This window comes from Schistocerca serialis, chromosome 8 (genome assembly GCF_023864345.2).
Source record: "Schistocerca serialis cubense isolate TAMUIC-IGC-003099 chromosome 8, iqSchSeri2.2, whole genome shotgun sequence".
Taxonomy (NCBI): Eukaryota; Metazoa; Arthropoda; class Insecta; order Orthoptera; family Acrididae; genus Schistocerca; species Schistocerca serialis.
In genome coordinates, this window is record NC_064645.1 from 487,909,989 (window position 1) to 487,929,466 (window position 19,478).

Consider the following 19,478-nt stretch of genomic DNA (forward strand, 5'->3'; position numbering starts at 1 on the left):
GTGCATTAATCTTCAGAAATTTGGTACACTTGTGTTCCTTTTTTGTTTGAGAAATTCATACTAATCTGCAAATAGCTTAACAATTCTATTAATTTCCTATAGTTGCCCATATCATGCAGCTGGACAGGAAAACTACATGAATTTTGGAAATGTGATTGTTTTTTAGTTGTTGTAATAAATTTATTTGGAACTGAATGAATATGAAAACAAAAATAGGAAACGAGACGTAAGCTGTTATGTTAACTTCACAATATAATTTTTTTTGCTGTGATCCATAGAAAATTTTGTCTAGTTATGTATCATTCCTTCTGTTCAAGGACAATAATATTTGTTATTTAACTTAATGTGATTGTATAGATAAAAAATCTACTCACCAAGCAGCAGCAGTAGGAAAATGCATACTTATAAAGGGATCTGTTTAAATTTGTAAGCTTTTTGAGCCATTGACTTCTTTTCTGGCAGAAGTGTTTAAGGAGAGGGAAGAGGACAGGTGATGTTTCGGAAATGGGAAGAGTTAGGAAAAGTTGTCCAAACCCCAGGCCAGAGGAGACTTTCTGGACGGGATGAGAAGGAAAGACTTTGTGGGGGACTGCACTGCACAAGACTTTCTTCTCACCCTGTCTGGTAAGTCTCCCCTGATCAGAGGTTCTGGGTGACTTTTCCAAACTTGTCCACTTCGTAAACCTCAAGAGTCCCTTACCTTTACCCTTCTTCCTTGCCCTTCAACCCTCCTGCCAGAATGAAGAAACACTGCCTCTGAAAGCTTGTAGATTTAAATAGCTTTATGGGCATGTGTTCCTCTGCTGCTGCTTGGTGAGTAGATCTTTTTCTTCTATCAAAGTACATTTATATTTCAAAAATTGAGTCTTATGATTTAATTTTATTGTGTAAACTTTTTTTATCTGTGCTTGTTCTCAATCAAACAGAATTTTTGCAAATATGATAGCATTTATGTTGTATTCTGTGTGAAATGAGAAAGGTTGGGGACACAAAAGAGAGTAAGTAGAAAAGTAACAGCAATTTCCAATAAAGAGAGCAAAGAGTATGTAACATCAGAGACACTGTATTGCTGATTACATTGCAAGTGAAGTCACAAGCAGTAAGAAGTATCTTCTAGAGAGACTGAAACAACACCTTTGACACTGAATACGCTAATATTTTCAAAAACGGTTTTAGCAGATGATCAAGCAAACATATGGTTAGAGTACATAGGACAAACATGCAGAAACTTCAAAACCAGATATTCAGAATGTGTCAAAGCTTTAAAAAGCAACAGCTCCCGTAGCACATTTGCTGACCACCTTATAACCCACAATCACCACCCAACTAAAATAAACAGACTCAAGAATACTAAAACCCAGCCACAGCCTATACAGCAAACTGACCATTGAGGAGAACTTCCACATACAGAAGGCAACAGCAGAAGGAAAACAGGTCCTAAATGAATACACCACACTCTGCAAGGGCACACTATTTAACACATTAAAGGAACTTTACAAAAAAGACAACATAAACAGTTAAAGTCTACCCCCCCTCCACACACACACACACACACACACACACACACACACACACACACACACACACACACACACAGATATATATGGGGAAAATATATCTAAAAACAAAGATGATGTGACTTACCAAACGAAAGTGCTGGCAGGTCGATAGACACACAAACAAACACACAAAATTCAAGCTTTCGCAACAAACGGTTGCTTCATCAGGAAAGAGGGAAGGAGAGGGAAATACGAAAGGATGTGGGTTTTAAGGAGTCATTCCAATCCCGGGAGCGGAAAGACTTACCTTAGGGGGAAAAAAGGACAGGTATACACTCGCGCGCGCACACACACACATATCCATCCGCACATACACAGACACAAGCAGACACGTCTACTGAATTAAAAAAAACTAAAAAAATTAAAAAAAAAAAACAAAAAACTATCCAATCTCCTGGTTTCCTACCTCCGGAAAGGCAACTCACTCACCCTTCACAACCTTTCCAGCAAACCTCAACCTCCTCTCATTGCACACAAACCTAGTCTCTCCCATCTACTCAATCTCCCACTTCCACCTCCACTCCCTCCAAAACCTCAAAATTCCAATCAACACAATCTGGAACCACAACACCCTAATTCAGTAGTTAACCTTTCCTCCAAACCTCTCTCCCAATACGAAATCTCTGTCCTATCCAAAGGCCTCACCTTCAGCCCCACTCCCAGATTCAACCAAACAGCCCTCGTCAAAGATTTACTGTCCTACACTCGTACTCTCTGCTGGAAATATCACTTTGCCACGAAGAAAAATGATCCTAATCCTACTCCTAATTATCCAACTCCCCAAGACACTATCCAAATTGAACCCTGCCTGGAACAGTTCCGTCCTCCGTCACAGCGGGACCCACCTCCTCTTCCTCAAAATCATCCCCTCCAAACCTTCCAGGAATTTCTGACTTCCAGCCTTGCCTCTCAATCCTTCATAAAAAACCTTAATCCTACTCCCAACATCACCACTGCTGAAGCCCAAGCTATCCGTGATCTGAAGGCTGACCGTTCCATCGTCATTCTTCCAGCGGACAAAGGTTCGACGACCGTGGTACTTGATCGTCGGGAGTATGTGGCTGAGGGACTGCGTCAGCTTTCAGACAACACCACACACAAAGTTAGCCAAGGTAATCCCATTCCTGATGTCCAGGCGGAGCTTCAAGGAATCCTCAGAACCTTAGGCCCCCTACAAAACCTTTCACCTGACTCCATCAACCTCCTGACCCCACCGACACACCCAATCATCCCGGCCGCCCCATTGTAGCTGGTTACCAAGCCCCCACAGAACGTATCTCTGCCTACGTAGATCAACACCTTCAACCCATTACATGCAGTCTCCCATCCTTCATCAAAGACACCAACCACTTTCTCAAACGCCTGGAATCCTTACCCAGTCTGTTACCCCCGGAAACCATCCTTGTAACCATTGATGCCACTTCCTTATACACAAATATTCCGCACGTCCAGGGCCTCACTGCGATGGAGCACTTCCTTTCACGCCGATCAGCTGCCACCCTACCTAAAACCTCTTTCCTCGTTACCTTAGCCAGCTTCATCCTGACCCACAACTTCTTCACTTTTGAAGGCCAGACATACCAACAATTAAAGGGAACAGCCATGGGTACCAGGATGGCACCCTCGTACGCCAACCTATTCATGGGTCACTTAGAGGAAGCCTTCTTGGTTACCCAGGCCTGCCAACCCAAAGTTTGGTACAGATTTATTGATGACATCTTCATGATCTGGACTCACAGTGAAGAAGAACTCCAGAATTTCCTCTCCAACCTCAACTCCTTTGGTTCCATCAGATTCACCTGGTCCTACTCTAAATCCCATGCCACTTTCCTTGACGTTGACCTACATCTGTCCTATGGCCAGCTTCACACGTCCGTCCACATCAAACCCACCAACAAGCAACAGTACCTCCATTATGACAGCTGCTTCCCTACAGCCTAGGTCTTCATGGCAAACGAATCTGCTCCAGTCCGGCATCCCTGAACCATTACACCAACAACCTGAAAACAGCTTTCGCATCCCGCAACTACCCTCCCGACCTGGTACAGAAGCAAATAACCAGAGCCACTTCCTCATCCCTTCAAATCCAGAACCTCCCACAGAAGAACCCCAAAAGTGCCCCACTTGTGATAGGATACTTTCCGGGACTGGATCAGACTCTGAATGTGGCTCACCAGCAGGGATACGACTTCCTCAAATCCTGCCCTGAAATGAGATCCATCCTTCATGAAATCCTCCCCACTCCACCAAGAGTGTCTTTCCGCCATCCACCTAACCTTCGTAACCTCTTGGTTCAGCCCTACGAAATCCCCAAACCACCTTCCTACCCTCTGGCTCCTACCCTTGTAACCGCCCCCGGTGTAAAACCTGTCCCATGCTCCCTCCCACCACCACCTACTCCAGTCCTATAACCCGGAAGGTGTACACGATCAAAGGCAGAGCCACGTGTGAAAGCACCCAAGTGATTTACCAACTGACCTGCCTACACTGTGACGCTTTCTATGTGGGAATGACCAGCAACAAACTGTCCATTCGCATGAATGGACACAGGCAGACAGTGTTTGTTGGTAATGAGGATCACCCTGTGACTAAACATGCCTTGGTGCACGGCCAGCACATCTTGGCACACTGCTACACCGTACGGGTTATCTGGATACTTCCCACTAACACCAACCTGTCAGAGCTCCGGAGATGGGAACTTCCCCTTCAGTATATCCTCTCTTCTCGTTATCCGCCAGGCCTCAATCTTCGCTAATTTCAATTTGCTGCCGCTCATACCTCACCTGTCTTTCAACAACATCTTTGCCTCTGTACTTCCGCCTCGACTGACATCTCTGCCCAAACTCTTTGCCTTTACAAATGTCTGCTTGTGTCTGTGTATGTGCGGATGGATATGTGTGTGTGTGCGAGTGTATACCTGTCCTTTTTTTCCCTTAAGGTAAGTCTTTCCGCTCCCGGGATTGGAATGACTCCTTACCCTCTCCCTTAAAACCCACATCCTTTCGTCTTTCCCTCTCCTTCCTTCTTTCCTGACGAAGCAACCGTTGTTTGCCCCAACAACCACAATTACACTGTGTTTTGGTGAAGTACAAATTGCTTTTACGACCTTATTTGTGAAAATACGTGTTATATTTATGTGTGCATCATGACACCTCACCATGATGCTGAGAATAAAAGGGCTTGCGACATGAAAACATAAGTAAAAATGAATTTAGGTGCGAAATATCATGACAAACTGAATTAAGTTTAGATGATAGGTTAACTCCCAACAAAATTTCTCATCAACATCGGTTGGTTGCAGATGACAAGTTACCTGTAATAAATAATACACAAGTGGCCCTGAAAAATCATGCACACCAAGTGTAAAGGTATCAACAAAAAGAAACAAATTATTGTTTGAACTAAATATCCACATAATTTTGTAATCATTTAGTAAAAATCTTCACATTACAGATTAAATAAAACGGAAACCCACTGATGATGGCACAGTGGTGCTGAAACATGTTCGGGAACTTGGAAAAAAACGGTGTTTTGCATAACTGGCAGACCTTACATCCTACAATTTTATTTGCAAACACGGTAAACACTAGGAGCTGCAAATCCAAATGATGAATGTGGATAGAGTGCATTTGACTTACACGAAACTTATGTTGGCCGTTTCAATAGTGAGCATTCTCTGTTTATTACATCAAAGACTGAGGAGATAGATGGTAAAGGGTCTGTGACCCCCAGTGTTTTCCAAACTTGATAGAAATTCTTTACAGTAGAACACACAATTATTAAGAATTGCAATCTTCAAGATGCAGTGCTAGACATAAAAATTGCTACAGTCCCACTTTACATCAGTTGAAAATCCTCGGTGGAAAATAAACAATGCTTTGAGGAAAGACATGTCTTACCATGCAAAGTAAGCCTCAGGCAATAGAGACATACTGCTTGGGTGCTGGATCTTCTGTTCTTAATCAATTGTGATTTTGTTATCTTTACCAGTTTTTGAATCAAATCAAGTCTCATTAGAGTAAATGACGTGACCATTTCACCATCACATTGCTGTCCTTGCATCATTAATAACTGTGTTCTGTAGTACCAAGCTATAACAGAGAAAATTGTAACTTGGTGTATGCTTAATCAGCTTCAGATCAACTGATGTAGCGGTTTACACCTGCCGATTATGGTAAAACATCAGGAGTGCCCATCCTGTCCCCTTGTTTTTTTGTGGGTGTGCCAGCTAGTCCTCCCCCCTTTTTTATTGTATTTTTTTCATGTCACCTGATGAAGCAGTATCAGAGCAGTGATTGTTAATTGTTGCTTTATAGTGAACCATATTTTATTTGTGCCTTCTGTCACCCAACTTTGTGCACAAATGATTATCGCCATCCTTCATTTTCAGTAAAACATTGGGCCATTTTTTTATGTGTGAGGTCATCCTACTTACTCCATTTCTTCACTTGTGAGATGTTTCTGTTTACTTCAATCAAGACTTTTGTCTTGCTTAACAACACACAGGCTCAGTTGTGCATTTGTGATGTTAGCAACATTTCAGCAGCTCAAAAACACAAATGCCTTTGCTGATAGATTGCTCAGTCTAGCATGTTGTAAGGAGTTATGTTTTTTACCTTGTGCCATCTCTCCGCATTTGTCATTTCTGAAATATTATGATTATTTTACTTGTTTAATAAAAAAAAAGAAAAATTCTCAAATTTTCTGATACATTTGCGATCACACATCGATGTATTTGATGAAAATATGGAAGTTCACGAAGTCCAAGCCGCCCACACTATTTCAGCACTTTCGTTCGAAGCACGCTTATTATTGATAAAGTTTGCAATACTGTACGAAGAAGGGGCAATTGCTATGTCAGGTAATAAGATTTGGTTCCCTCTCACAATGTGTGGTTTGACAAGGAACAGGGAAAACAATTGTAGATGCATAATTTTTTGATCCAGGAATGTTACAACATTACACATTTTTCCTTATTGCTTACAAAAATCTAACACTTTATACTTTATTTTGCTTAGTTTTTTCCTGTTTATACATAAAAATATTCTTATTTTCTAGCCTTCTGAGGCATCGGAAACGAAGATACAGTTACCAGGAATTGAAGAAGAGGTATGTAGAAAATTAAATGTAACCTAAGGAAATAAGTTTGTTCGGAATTGTCAAATGATTTAGTTAACTGCTGATGAAATATTAGGGCCCATTTATCACTTTTTTCCTAAAATTTGCTGATTATTGAAGTTTTTTAAAGCTGTTTTATGCACTGGAAGTAGTATCAGTTCTTAGAAAGAAGTTTCTTGTGTGTGTAGCAGTACTTCTCAAAAATGTACTTGTATACACTTATGCAGAGACTTCCTGAAAATTATTTTTGTCCAGTTTGACATTCAACGACTTCTCATTTGGCGTTTGCACCCACTGAAGAGTAATTTCTCACCACTTGTTATTGTACAGGGTGTCCCAAAAAGAATGACCCAATTTTAACTTGTAATAATATTAAGACAAATGCCACTAGGTAACTAAAACAGCAGATGTAATCGGCATGCTCTAGAGTTTCAGAAAAAATCCACTAGATGTCACTGTGAGTACTGATCTGGAGCGTGCAGCCAGTCTTGCGCAATATGGCATCTGCGCAAGAGAAGGCATATTGTGTTATTGAATTTAGTCGTACTCCATCAGTGATTGCATTTCAGTGGGTGTTTCATATTTGATTTTGTGCTAAACCACCACCACCACCAAAGAACATTTGACGGTGGTATAAACAGTATGAAGAAATGCCTCTGTAAAGGCAAAAGTCCTGGCTGGCCATGCATTCCTGAACAAACAGTGGAACAAATCCGACGATCATTTGAGCGGAGCCCCCGCAAGTCTATGTGTTGTGCTAGCCGAGAACTTGTGTTGCCGCACATGACAGTGTGGCATGTTTTATGGCGTCATTTAGCCCTCAAACCATACCGATTACGACTGTACAGGCTCTTCAAGATACAGACAAAGTGGAGTGAGTGGACTTTAGCAATGCTACTCTAGAGGATACAGTTGATATTCAGCAATGAGGCAACTTCCCGTATTAGCGGTAAGGTTCACATTCATAATGTGCGTATATATGGGCTCGAAAATCCTCATGAAACAATTGAACACAAACGTGATTCACCAAAAGTGAATGTTTTTTGTGCTGTTTCACAAAGCAAGGTTTATGGACCCTACTTTTTTGAGGAAGAAAGCGTAACAGGACAATCATATCTTGCAATGCTACGGAACTGGTTATTCCCACAACTTGACTCTGACAATTTCATCTATCAGCAAGGTGGAGCACCACCGCACTGGCACAACAACATGCGCAGTTTCCTTAATGCCAACATGCCTCAATGTTGGATAGGGCGTACAGTACCGTGAGACCAGGCTTTACACTCTTGGCCTCCTAGGTCCCCTTACTTAACACCATGTGATTTCTTCCTGTGGGGATATGTTAAATAATGTGTTTACGTTATTCCCTTACCTCGTGACAATGATGAACTAAAAACTAGAATATCAGCTGCTGTAGCTTCAGTGACAGAAGACACCTTACGCTCAGTTTGGGATGAATTTGGCTATCTGCTAGATGTCGTCCATGCAGCTAATGAGGAGATATTGAACATTTATGATGGATTTTTGTAAACTTCTGTCTTTTCTGAGTAATTTAGTATGCGATTTGTTGGTATTGAGCCCTTCTTCCTAATAAATAATTCTGTTTAAAATCGGGTCATTCTTTTTGGGACACCCTGTATATTCCTTATGTATAGAACAGCTACTGTTATTATGTTGTATTTTTTGTATTTACTGGATCATGTTATTAGGATCATGTATGAGTTTACAGACACATTTGGTGCTTGAGGGGAGACAAGCTGTAAATTAACAAATTTTGTTCTCTTTGGTCACCATGCTTTAATGTTTTGTATTCACTTTCATGTTTTGTATTCATTTATCAAGTTCTGTGTCATTCTTATATATGCTTTAACTTCCACAAATTAATTGAATGTAATTCTTTAGCTTCATTTGTTTGGATTGTCACTGAAGTCTGATAATGAAACTGCTTCCTTCCATGTGCCTCAGACTGTCATCTTTAGAATTTTGATCTCTGAGCTGTACCCTGAAATGATAAATATGTCAGATATTGCGTAAATCCATTCCACAGTGATATTTGCAGGATGATTGTAATTGAAGTGCAGATACTCACAGAGTTCCAGTGTGGACCGTATTATCGTATGTCAGCAAAACTGGGTAGATATTCTAATGTGTCAAAGTGGAACCAATTAATGCTGGAAAAAACAATAGTTCCAGTGTGGTCACCAGGTGCAAACCTGGCGATGTGAATGCAAAAATTATGTGTAAATATGTTGCCATATGTAATGGACAAGGAACGGTAGGTTTTCATGAAAGGTCAAACATGTGAGAAAAGCATAATGTTGATTTTTATCATTAATTGTAGTTACAAAATTTGTTTAATATGAGCATCAGAGGCATTGATAAGATGCCATGCAGTGTCGGGTTTGCACCTGGTGCCCTAAACTGGAACTAATATTTTTCCAGCATAAATTGGTTCCACATTAACATATTTACCACGTTTTGCTGCCAGATATGATAATTACACCCCACAGTAGACCTCTGCAAGTTGCTGCACTTTAATTATAACCACCCAGTATATAAGTCACCATCACATTCTTAACATTATATTACATTTATCTTAGCATGATTCTTCTAAGCTCTTATACAATGTTCTTTGAATACATACATGGAGTACATGTAAGATGTTACCTCCAATCCTCATCTGTCCCCGGTAAGCTATGTTACAACACAATTTCTGATTGTTTTTCAGTCTGAAGGTGAATGTGGTGAACCACCAGCCAAGAGGACAATGCTTGACCTAACACCTAAAGTGGAACAGCCAGTGTGAAACTACTTCAGCATTTATTATTGTGTGAATTCGTATGCATCACTGCTTCCACCATGTTTATGGATATTGTACTGTGATGGAAGTGGTGTCACTGCCAGAAGTGTTGAAGTTAATAGAAATTGTGTGTTTTTATGAAGAGTGCAAGTGAAACTGTGAACCTTAGTGAGGACATTCACTAACAAAGTTGACACTGTCATTCAGTGAAGGTGCAACTTGCAGTGCAATTGCATTCTGTGTGTTCATATATTCCGAGACTTGGCATGTGTGCTTAACACGTATGTCATCTGGCAAATATTTTCCGCAGTATTCATTACAGTGTTGTTTCTTTTTTGTATGGAAACTGTGTTTGACTTTAAAGAATGCATGGCACATGAATTATTTTGAATGTAGGTGGTTGTGCTGCGGAAGCATTGTACAGGACAGTTTGAATGGGTAAGCCCTACATTTCGTGATAGTGCATAGTTTTCATGCACTCCTTGATATTTTTCCACTTAATAAATAGTCTGAAAATGTGAACACTTCCTGGGAAATACAAGGGACATCTGGTGAAATTCATAACACTGAGTCAGATATTTTCTAGCACATAAGAACATTTCTCATTTTTCTTAGTTTCATTTTTGATAACTTACTGAAAGTAAGTGGTGTCAAAAGAACTATTTATTTACCTATTTTTTTATCTAATTGTTAGAAATGTAAGACCTTACTTTTAAGGTGCATTGCAGTTAGTGTTGAGATTAGATTTGTTGAGTTACTTGTTTTAAAATATGCTGAACCAAAGATAGTGATGAGTGGAAGAACACAATTGCAGTATAAAAACAATGTAATAATTTTGGCAGAAATAATTTTAATGTTAAATGAGTAAGTCCAGTTCCTGGCAGTCTGTAGGGTGATGGGGGTGTGTTACACATGGTTTCTTCCTATGTTGTAATGTATGAAAACTTTCAGTGACCTGTAAAACAGTGTCAGGATATTATGTTCCAATTTTCCCTTTATTCAGTTTTTGGAATAATTATTTTTCATTAAATTCATTATTTTCATGGGTATATAAACGTGGAATATGAAAGGATGTATATATCATGCCTGCCTAGTGTTTCTGAAGTGCTCATCATACGTGATTGTTTTGCTTAATCTATATTTACGACAAAACATTGGATTCCACTAATGAGAGAAGACTTCCAGTGTTATAAATTTTTATAATTTTTTGCACTCTCAACCATAAATTTCGTAAAATTTTGTTAACTGTGCTTGTTTGTTATGTTGCTCATTCAACATCACTAAGTGAAAAAAAAAAAATCAATTGGGCTGGGGAGACAGAAACGTGCTTCGTGATGGTTGGCATTAAAAAATGCATATTAATTGTAAAGTTTCAAATTCAGTGATGTAAAGATGTATAGGGGATTTAAACTTTTTGATTTCTGTCTATATTTTTGTACATTTTACTGCTGTAATTTTCATTATTGTTTGTATTGATATTTTATTTCATTCATCCCATTTTATGAAGTGTTTAAATACAATGTGTCACAGGTAGAGACATAAGTGCATGTGTAGAAGGCATTAAGAGATGTGCCACCTAATTACAGGTACCATGGACAGATATGGTTGGTCTGTATGGTAAATTTTCAGCTTTGTTTCATAAAGGAAACAAGTTGGCTTGTCACTGTCTTTGCAGAAAAAAAGGAAAAAACTGGTTAATATGTTAAATGTTAAACTTAAGTTTAACAGATTATTGAAAATCCACTGATTTAAGTCTATAGAAAGTTTATTTTAAAGTTATTATTTTACAGTGGTAGAATAACATTAAAATCAACATTATTTACATCATGGTTTAGATGTAGGGATTTTCATTTCTTTTCATTACAATGAACACCAATAAACATTACATGAGTCAATGACTGGATGAAGTAATTTTCCTTTCTTTTACTAACTTACTTTCCTGGTAATGAAGGCATCTATAGAATGATATCTACATGACAAATAGTTATTATTAGATTAGACATATATTTTGTTCCATAGATCCATTGTGAGGAGACCTTCAAGGATGTAGAAGATTGCACGAAACAAGAATACACAAAGTATATTAACACAGAAAAGGAGATATTCTGACGTACCTTCTAGGGATCCAAGTGAAATGGTCCTCACAGATCTGGAAAAGTAAAATATCTTAAAGGTGCGTTCATTTAAAAGGTAATAACAGACTTTCGCAAAATGTGTAAATTTACAATACACCAAGGTGCATACTATAATTCTTAGGCTATTGTAGCCACACATCATCAAAGACAAATGCAGCTTACAACACCTATACATTGTTATATCACTGCACCAAAATTGTGCAGAAGCCAGATTTTACATAATACTATATTCACATTACTTGATATTAATATACACTACTGGCCATTAAAATTGCTACACCAAGAAGAAATGCAGATGACAAACAGTTATTCATTGGATGAATATATTATACTAGAACTGACACGTGATTACATTTTCACGCACTTTGGTTGCATAGATCCCGAGAAATCAGTACCCAGAACAACCACCTCTGGCCGTAATAACAGCCTTGATATGCCTGGGCATTGGGTCAAACAGAGCTTGGATGGCGTGTACAGGTACAACTGCCCATGGAGCTTCAACACGATACCACAGTTCGTCAAGAGTAGTGATTGGCGTATCGTGACGAGCCAGTTGCTCAGCCACCATTGACCAGACGTTTTCAGTTGGTGAGAGATCTGGAGAATGTGCTGGCTAGGACAGCAGTCGAACATTTTCTGTATCCAGAAAGGCCCGTACAGGACCTGCAACATGCGATCGTGCATTATCCTGCTGAAATGTAGGGTTTTGCAGGGATCAAATGAAGGGAAGAGCCACGGGTCGTAACACATCTTAAATGTAACTTCCACTGTTCAAAGTGCCATCAATGCGAACAAGATGGGACCAAGACGTGTAACCAATGGCACCACATATCATCACTCCGGGTGATACGCCAGTATGGCGATGACGAATACATGCTTCCAATGTGCGTTCACCGCGATGTCGCTAAACACGGATTCGACCAACATGATGCTGTAAACAGAACCTGGATTCATCTGAAAAAATGATGTTTTTCCATTCGTGCACCCAAGTTCGTCGTTGAGTACACCATCGCAGGCACTCCTGTATGTTATACAGCATCAAGGGTAACCGCAGCCAAGGTTTCTGAGCTGATAGCCCATGCTGCTGCAAACGTCGTTGAACTGCTCGTGCAGATGATTGTCGTCTTGCTAACGTCCCCATCTGTTGACTCAGGGATCGAGACGTGGCTGCACAATCCGTTACAGCCATGCGCATAAGATGCCTGTCATTTCGACTGCTAGTGATACGAGGCCGTTGGGATCCAGCACAGCATTCTGTATTACCCTCCTGAACCCTCCGATTTCATATTCTGCTAAGTCATTGGATCTCGACCAATGCGAGCAGCAATGTCGCGATATGATAAACTGCAATCGTGATAGGCTACAATCCGACCTTAATCAAAGTCAGAAACATCATGGTACCTATTCCTCCTCCTTACATGAGGCATCACAACAACGTTTCACCAGGCTACGCTGGTCAACTGCTGTTTGTGTATGGGAAATTGGTTGGAAACTTCCCTCATCTCAGCACGTTGTAGGTGTCGCCACTGGCGCCAACCTTGTGTAAATGCTCTGAAAAGCTAATCATTTGCATATCACAGCATCTTCTTCCTGTCAGTTAAATTTCACATCTGTAGCACGTCATCTTCGTGGTGTAGCAATTTTAATGGCCAATAGTGTATATTCCTCAGTTGGTAGTACTTAGGAAGAGGAGTTGGCCACCCATAAGTCCTTTAGTATCCTCTTAAAGTGAACTTTATTGATAGCTAAGCTTTTTTTAGCTGATTACAAGTTATTGAAAATGTATGTTGTTGAATAATGAACACCTTTCTTGACAAAATAAATTACCTTAAATTTTTGTATCAGAGTCCTTGAAGGTTTATAGAATGATTTATCGTGATTCGTTGTTACTGTTCCAAGAAAGACTTGTTAATAAATTCTATTTTGTTGTTGTAAGTTTCAAGAATTTGAAAGTATTAGAAGCAGTAGAACTGCCCACTCTTGGGTTCCACACAGTATTCAGTTATTATCAATAGAATTGGAACAGTTCATTCCACGGTGTAGTGTTTTACAGTTCCCAAATGGGATTGGTGAATGACAAAATTTAGTACTCTAGGATTCTACTCTGCCATAGCCTGTGGTTCAGTCATGTCAGACATGGACACTCTTGAAGATGTATGTTATAGAATTCTCCTTAATAGGTCAGGCACGCACTACACACAGGAAGCGGCTACTAGGGTAGCAGAGTACATGAGGTGTACACAAGGGGCTTTTTAGGTTAGAGAAACCCTCTCTTGGGGCCACAGAAAATGTGCCTGGTACACTAGCCACAGTGTCCTCACAGAACATTCATTGTCGCAGATGAGAGATGGAAAAGGTTAATATGATTGTAATAAACTGCAGGAGCATCCAAGGGAAGGTCACAAAATTAGTTTCACTCTCTGAAGATTATAAAAGCACAAATAGTATTAGGAACAGAAAGTTGGTTGAAACCAAACGTTACTGACAACGAAGTCCTAAGTTCAGATTGGAATATTTATTGTAGGGCTAGGATAGTCATCAGTGGTGATGGCCTGTTCATTGAAGTAAAAAATTTGATAAAATCTAGTGAGGTTATCAATGATTTTGATTTCGAATTAATCTGGATGAAGTTAAGTATCAAAGATCAGTCAAAAATGGTAATTGGATGCTTTTGTAGGCTGCCTGAGTCAGGAGCTCTACTGGTAGAGCACTTCAGACAGAACTTGCAGAATTTCATTAATAATTTTGCTGACCATGCCGTTGTAATAGAGGATGACTTCAACTTGCCAGGTATTGATTGGGAATACTATGCTATCAAAACTGGTCCCAGAGACAGGGATTTGTGTGACATTGTTCTGGATGTCTTGTTCAAAAATTACTTTGAGCAGATAGAGAACCAAGTTGTGAGGGTAATATCTTGGGCTTATCAAATCACTTAATGTAGAGAAAAGTATCAGTGATCGTAAGGCTGCGATAGAATCTATGACAACGGGTCTGGCAAAGAATGTTAAGAAAGGTAGGAAGATAGTTTTGCTTAGGAAGAGCGACAAGGTACAAATTTCAGAGTATCTGAGCAGTCGGCATAAAATTTTTGGTGATGAGGACGAAGTTGTGGAAAACAAATGAAATAATTCATAGGAATCATGCAATACGCCCTAGAAATATATTTTCTAAGGTCGTAAGGAATGAGAAAGACCCATCACTGTTTAATAGCTGTGTTAGAAAACTGCTACATAAACAAAGAGAACTTCATCTCAGATTCAGGAGAAGCAAAGTCCTAGCTGACAAACAAAAGCTGAACAAATGAGCATAAGAAGAGCAGCGAGAGAAATGTTCAATGACTTTGGAAGTAAAACTTGGTCAACCAATCTGAGTAAAAACCGTTAGAGGTTTTGGTCATATTTAAAATCAATAAATGAGTCAAAATCATTGATTCTTTCACTCAGTGGCCATACTGGCATTGAAACAGAAGATAACGGAGAGAAGGCCGAAATACTGAAATCGGTCTTCCAAAATTGTTTCACTGGGGAAAATGTAACATGGTCCCTCCTTTCAATCATCATACGAACTACGAATAGCAGGTATTGAGATAACTGATCGTGGAATAGCAAAACACCTACCAGGACCAGATGAGGTACCTAAAGATTCTACAAGATTATGCGAAAGAACTTCCTCTGCTTCTAGCAGTAATTTATCATAGATCGCTTGAGCAATGAAGTGTACCTAGCAACTGGAAGTAAGCGGAGATCATTTCTGTTTTTAAGAAAGGCCGTAGGACAGATATACACACTTATAGACATATATTGTCAATGTGTTGTAGAATTATGGAACATGTTTTATGCTCAAGAATTGTGACCACCTTGGAGAAGGAAAATCTTCCCTATAAAAATCAACATGGATTCTCCAAACAGAGACCCTGCGAAACTTGCCTCACTCTGTTTCTCCGCCGGCCGCGGTGGTCTAGCGGTTCTAGGCGCTCAGTCCGGAACCGCGGGACTGCTACGGTCGCAGGTTCGAATCCTGCCTCGGGCATGGGTGTGTGTGATGTCCTTAGGTTAGTTAGGTTTAAGTAGTTCTAAGTTCTAGGGGACTGATGACCACAGATGTTAAGTCCCATAGTACTCGGAGCCATTTTTTTTCTGTTTCTCCATGACATCCATAGTGCTGTAGACAATGCATTTTACACCACCCCGCACTGCCGTTTAGTGAAAAAAATAGGTGGTTAGTGAGCATCGGAGCAGATTTGTGACTGGATTCAAGACTTCCTTGCAGACAGAATTCAACATATCACTCTTAACGGAACAAAATCGACAGATGTAGAGATAATTTCTGGTGTATCCCAAGGAAGTGTAAACGATATAGTAGAAAGTTTGCAGATGATGCAGTTGGCTATAACAAAGCAGCAATGCCATAAGGTAGTAACGATTTGCAGAATGACCTCCAGAGAACTGATGAATGGTGCAGGCTGTGGCAGTTGACCTTGAACATAAACAAATGTAACATATTACGCATACATAGGAAAAGAAATCCACATCTGTTTAGCTACACTATTGATGACAAATCGCTGGAAACAGTATATGCTGTGAAATATCTAGGAGTAACTATCCAATTGACATTGAGTGGAATACTGCATAAAATGGATAGTGGGAAAAGCATGGCAGAGACAAGATTCGTAGAAAGAATCTTGAGGATAAAGGAAGTGGCTTATAAGGCTCTTGTTTGACCGAGTCTTTAGTATTGTTCATATATCTGGGATCTCTACCATATAGGACTGTAGAACAGAGAGAAGATCCAACGAAGAGCAGCACATTTCGTCACGGGATTGTTTAGTCGGCATGAGAGCATTACGGAGATGCTCAATAAACATTACAAGAGAGGCATTGTGCATCACGGAGAAATTTACTATTGAAATTTCAAGAGAGCACTTTCCACCCACATAATGACCACGAGGAGAAAATTAGAGCCAATGCAGAGGCTTACCGACAGTCATTCTTTTGACACTATTCGCGAGTGTAACAGGGTTGGAGGGCTCAGTTAGTGTTACAAAAAGTAGCCTCCACCATGCACAATTAGGTGGCTTGCAGAGTATTACATACAAGTTGATGTATATTGTAGAGCATGCAGGAAAAGGTGCTAGTACAGAAATTGCTTGTTCTCAAAGAATGATTAGAAAGGATATCTGTAGTATATGTTGGTTTTGTTCAGAGTACTTATGGAATCGTATCATTGGTCATCTCTTAAGATATTACAGCAGAATTCACTGTCATTAATACCATATGCTAACAGTTTCAAAGGTCTTGATTCACTATTGATTACGTAAAACAAGTTATTCTTCGTTGGTTCGTCTATCTTTCAGGAAGTATCAATTGGATGTTCTCCAATTTTGTCTGTCCTGTACAACTCCTGTAATATGCTGCTGACTTTGTCATTGGATTCCGAGACATGTTCTTCCTGTCCCCCTCCTCCCTGCAGTCTTTCATTTCATGATACTTTGTTGCAGGCGATTTCTTTGTGATGTGTGTCCCAACCAAAATGCTTTCTTTCTCTACTGTTCTTAAAAGGAGTTCTTCATTCATCATTCTTTCTGTCCATTTCACTTTAAGCTCTTTTATTCAAAATTATATTTCAAAACTATCCGAAATATTTTTCCTCTTTCTTTTTTGATTGCCTCTGATTAGCTGCCATATAATAATATATTGTAGACAAAGCACATTGTGAATTTCTTTCTCAGTTGTATCAGAATTCATTTTGCTCAGTTTGAAATATAAATTATTTGAACCAGTCACATTTATTGTTCTTCACCCTATGCATAGCTGAGGATTATACTACCATCAACATGTGGATTTATTACAATTAAAAAGGCGTGGATGCTTTACATTTATGACTTCAGTGAGCAGCCTCTATCACAGCCAAACAGGAACTCCTTGTTCGTCACTTTGTGGAGCCAGATTAAGCAGTCTGTTCCTGTGAACAATAATTTATCTATCAGTGGCCACAGACTCCCTTTCCAGTCACATTTACATCATATATACTGTCTATAACCTAAACTAAGCAAAGATGTCTTATTAGGAGCCAAAAACCTATTAATGCCATTGGTGGATGTGCGCGCACACGTTTGTGCCTGGAAACAGAGAATTTTATGAGCTATATGTTTGAATCGCCTTTTTAAACATTCTCTCTCTCTACACACACGCCCCCCCCCCCCCCCCCACACACACACACACACACCTGCGTGTGCAAATGCAAGTCCCACACAGTTGGCCACAGTTTCTGGCTGCTGAGGCCAGACTGAGCAGCAGCACACGATGGGAGAGGCAGCCAGGTGGTGGGGGTAAGCAGGAGGGAAGGGGTGGGGGGACAGTAAAGCTCTGCTTGTGGGAGTGTATAGGGATGAGGTGGAGAGAGGGTAGGGCAGCTACATGCAGTCGGGATGTTAGACAGAGCGCAAGGGGGGGGGGGGGGGGGGGGGGGGTAGTGTAAAAGGAGAGAAGTATTAATACTGATGGTACGTTGGTGGAATAGAGAGCTGTGTAGTGCTGGAATGGGAACATTACTAACGAATGTTGAGACCAGGATGATTTCAGGAATGTAGGAGTGTTCCCAACTGTGCATTTCAGAAAAGCTGGTGCTGTTGGGAAAAACCCAGATGGCACAGTCTGTGAAGCAGTCATTTAGATGAAGAACGTTGTGTTGGGTGGCGTGCTCAGCCATGGGGTTGTTTAACTGTTTATTGGCCACAGTTTATCAGTGGCAATTCACGTGGACAAACAGCGTGTTTGTTGTCATGCCCACCAGTTCCTGTTACTTTACCACATGGTGCCCCCCTCATCTCTATTGATGCCACCTCCCTTTACACTAACATCCCTAATGCCTATGGCCTTATTGCTGTTGAACACTACCTTTTCCAATGCCAGACGGATTCCAAGCCAACAACCTCCTTACATCTACATCTACATCTATACTCCGCGAGCCACCTTACGGTGTGTGGCGGAGGGTACTTATTGTACCACTATCTGATCCCCCCTTCCCTGTTCCATTCACGAATTGTGCGTGGGAAGAACGACTGCTTGTAAGTCTCCGTATTTGCTCTAATTTCTCGGATCTTTTCGTTGTGATCATTACGCGAGATATATGTGGGCGGTAGTAATATGTTGCCCATCTCTTCCCGGAATGTGCTCTCTCGTAATTTTGATAATAAACCTCTCCGTATTGCGTAACGCCTTTCTTGAAGTGTCCGCCACTGGAGCTTGTTCAGCATCTCCGTAACGCTCTCGCGCTGACTAAATGTCCCCATGACGAATCGCGCTGCTTTTCGCTGGATCATGTCTATCTCTTCTATTAATCCAACCTGGTAAGGGTCCCATACTGATGAGCAATACTCAAGAATCGGACGAACAAGCGTTTTGTAAGCTACTTCTTTCGTCGATGAGTCACATTTTCTTAGAATTCTTCCTATGAATCTCAACCTGGCGCCTGCTTTTCCCACTATTTGTTTTATGTGATCATTCCACTTCAGATCGCTCCGGATAGTAACTCCTAAGTATTTTACGGTCGTTACCGCTTCCAATGATTTACCACCTATGGCATAATTGTACTGAAATGGATTTCTGCCCCTATGTATGCGCATTATATTACATTTATGTACGTTTAGGGAAAGCTGCCAGCTGTCGCACCATGCATTAATCCTCTGCAGGTCCTCCTGGAGTACGTACGAGTCTTCTGATGTTGCTACTTTCTTGTAGACAACCGTGTCATCTGCAAATAGCCTCACGGAGCTACCGATGTTGTCAACTAAGTCATTTATGTATATTGTAAACAATAAAGGTCCTATCACGCTTCCCTGCGGTACTCCCGAAATTACCTCTA

General features: G+C 40.3%; 1 protein-coding gene and 1 long non-coding RNA gene across 3 annotated transcripts in view; one reads left to right on the forward strand and one right to left on the reverse strand.

Moving 5' to 3' along the window:
• The window catches only part of LOC126416776 (sister chromatid cohesion protein PDS5 homolog B-B), a 190,179-nt gene extending 178,807 nt beyond the window's left edge, over positions 1 to 11,372 (forward strand). For both annotated transcript variants that reach the window (XM_050084633.1, XM_050084634.1), the window contains 2 exons: positions 6,618 to 6,668; positions 9,406 to 11,372. In XM_050084633.1, coding sequence (XP_049940590.1) covers positions 6,618 to 6,668; positions 9,406 to 9,483 — 129 coding nt within the window. In that variant the 3' untranslated portion in view covers positions 9,484 to 11,372. The remainder of the gene's footprint in view (positions 1 to 6,617; positions 6,669 to 9,405) is intronic.
• On the reverse strand, positions 8,474 to 17,569 carry LOC126416778 (uncharacterized). The gene is made up of 3 exons (XR_007575527.1): positions 17,489 to 17,569; positions 11,592 to 11,626; positions 8,474 to 8,679 (listed from the first exon to the last, which is right to left on the reverse strand). It is a non-coding gene; the product is annotated as an uncharacterized LOC126416778 (long non-coding RNA).
• Positions 17,570 to 19,478: the final 1,909 nt, after the last annotated feature.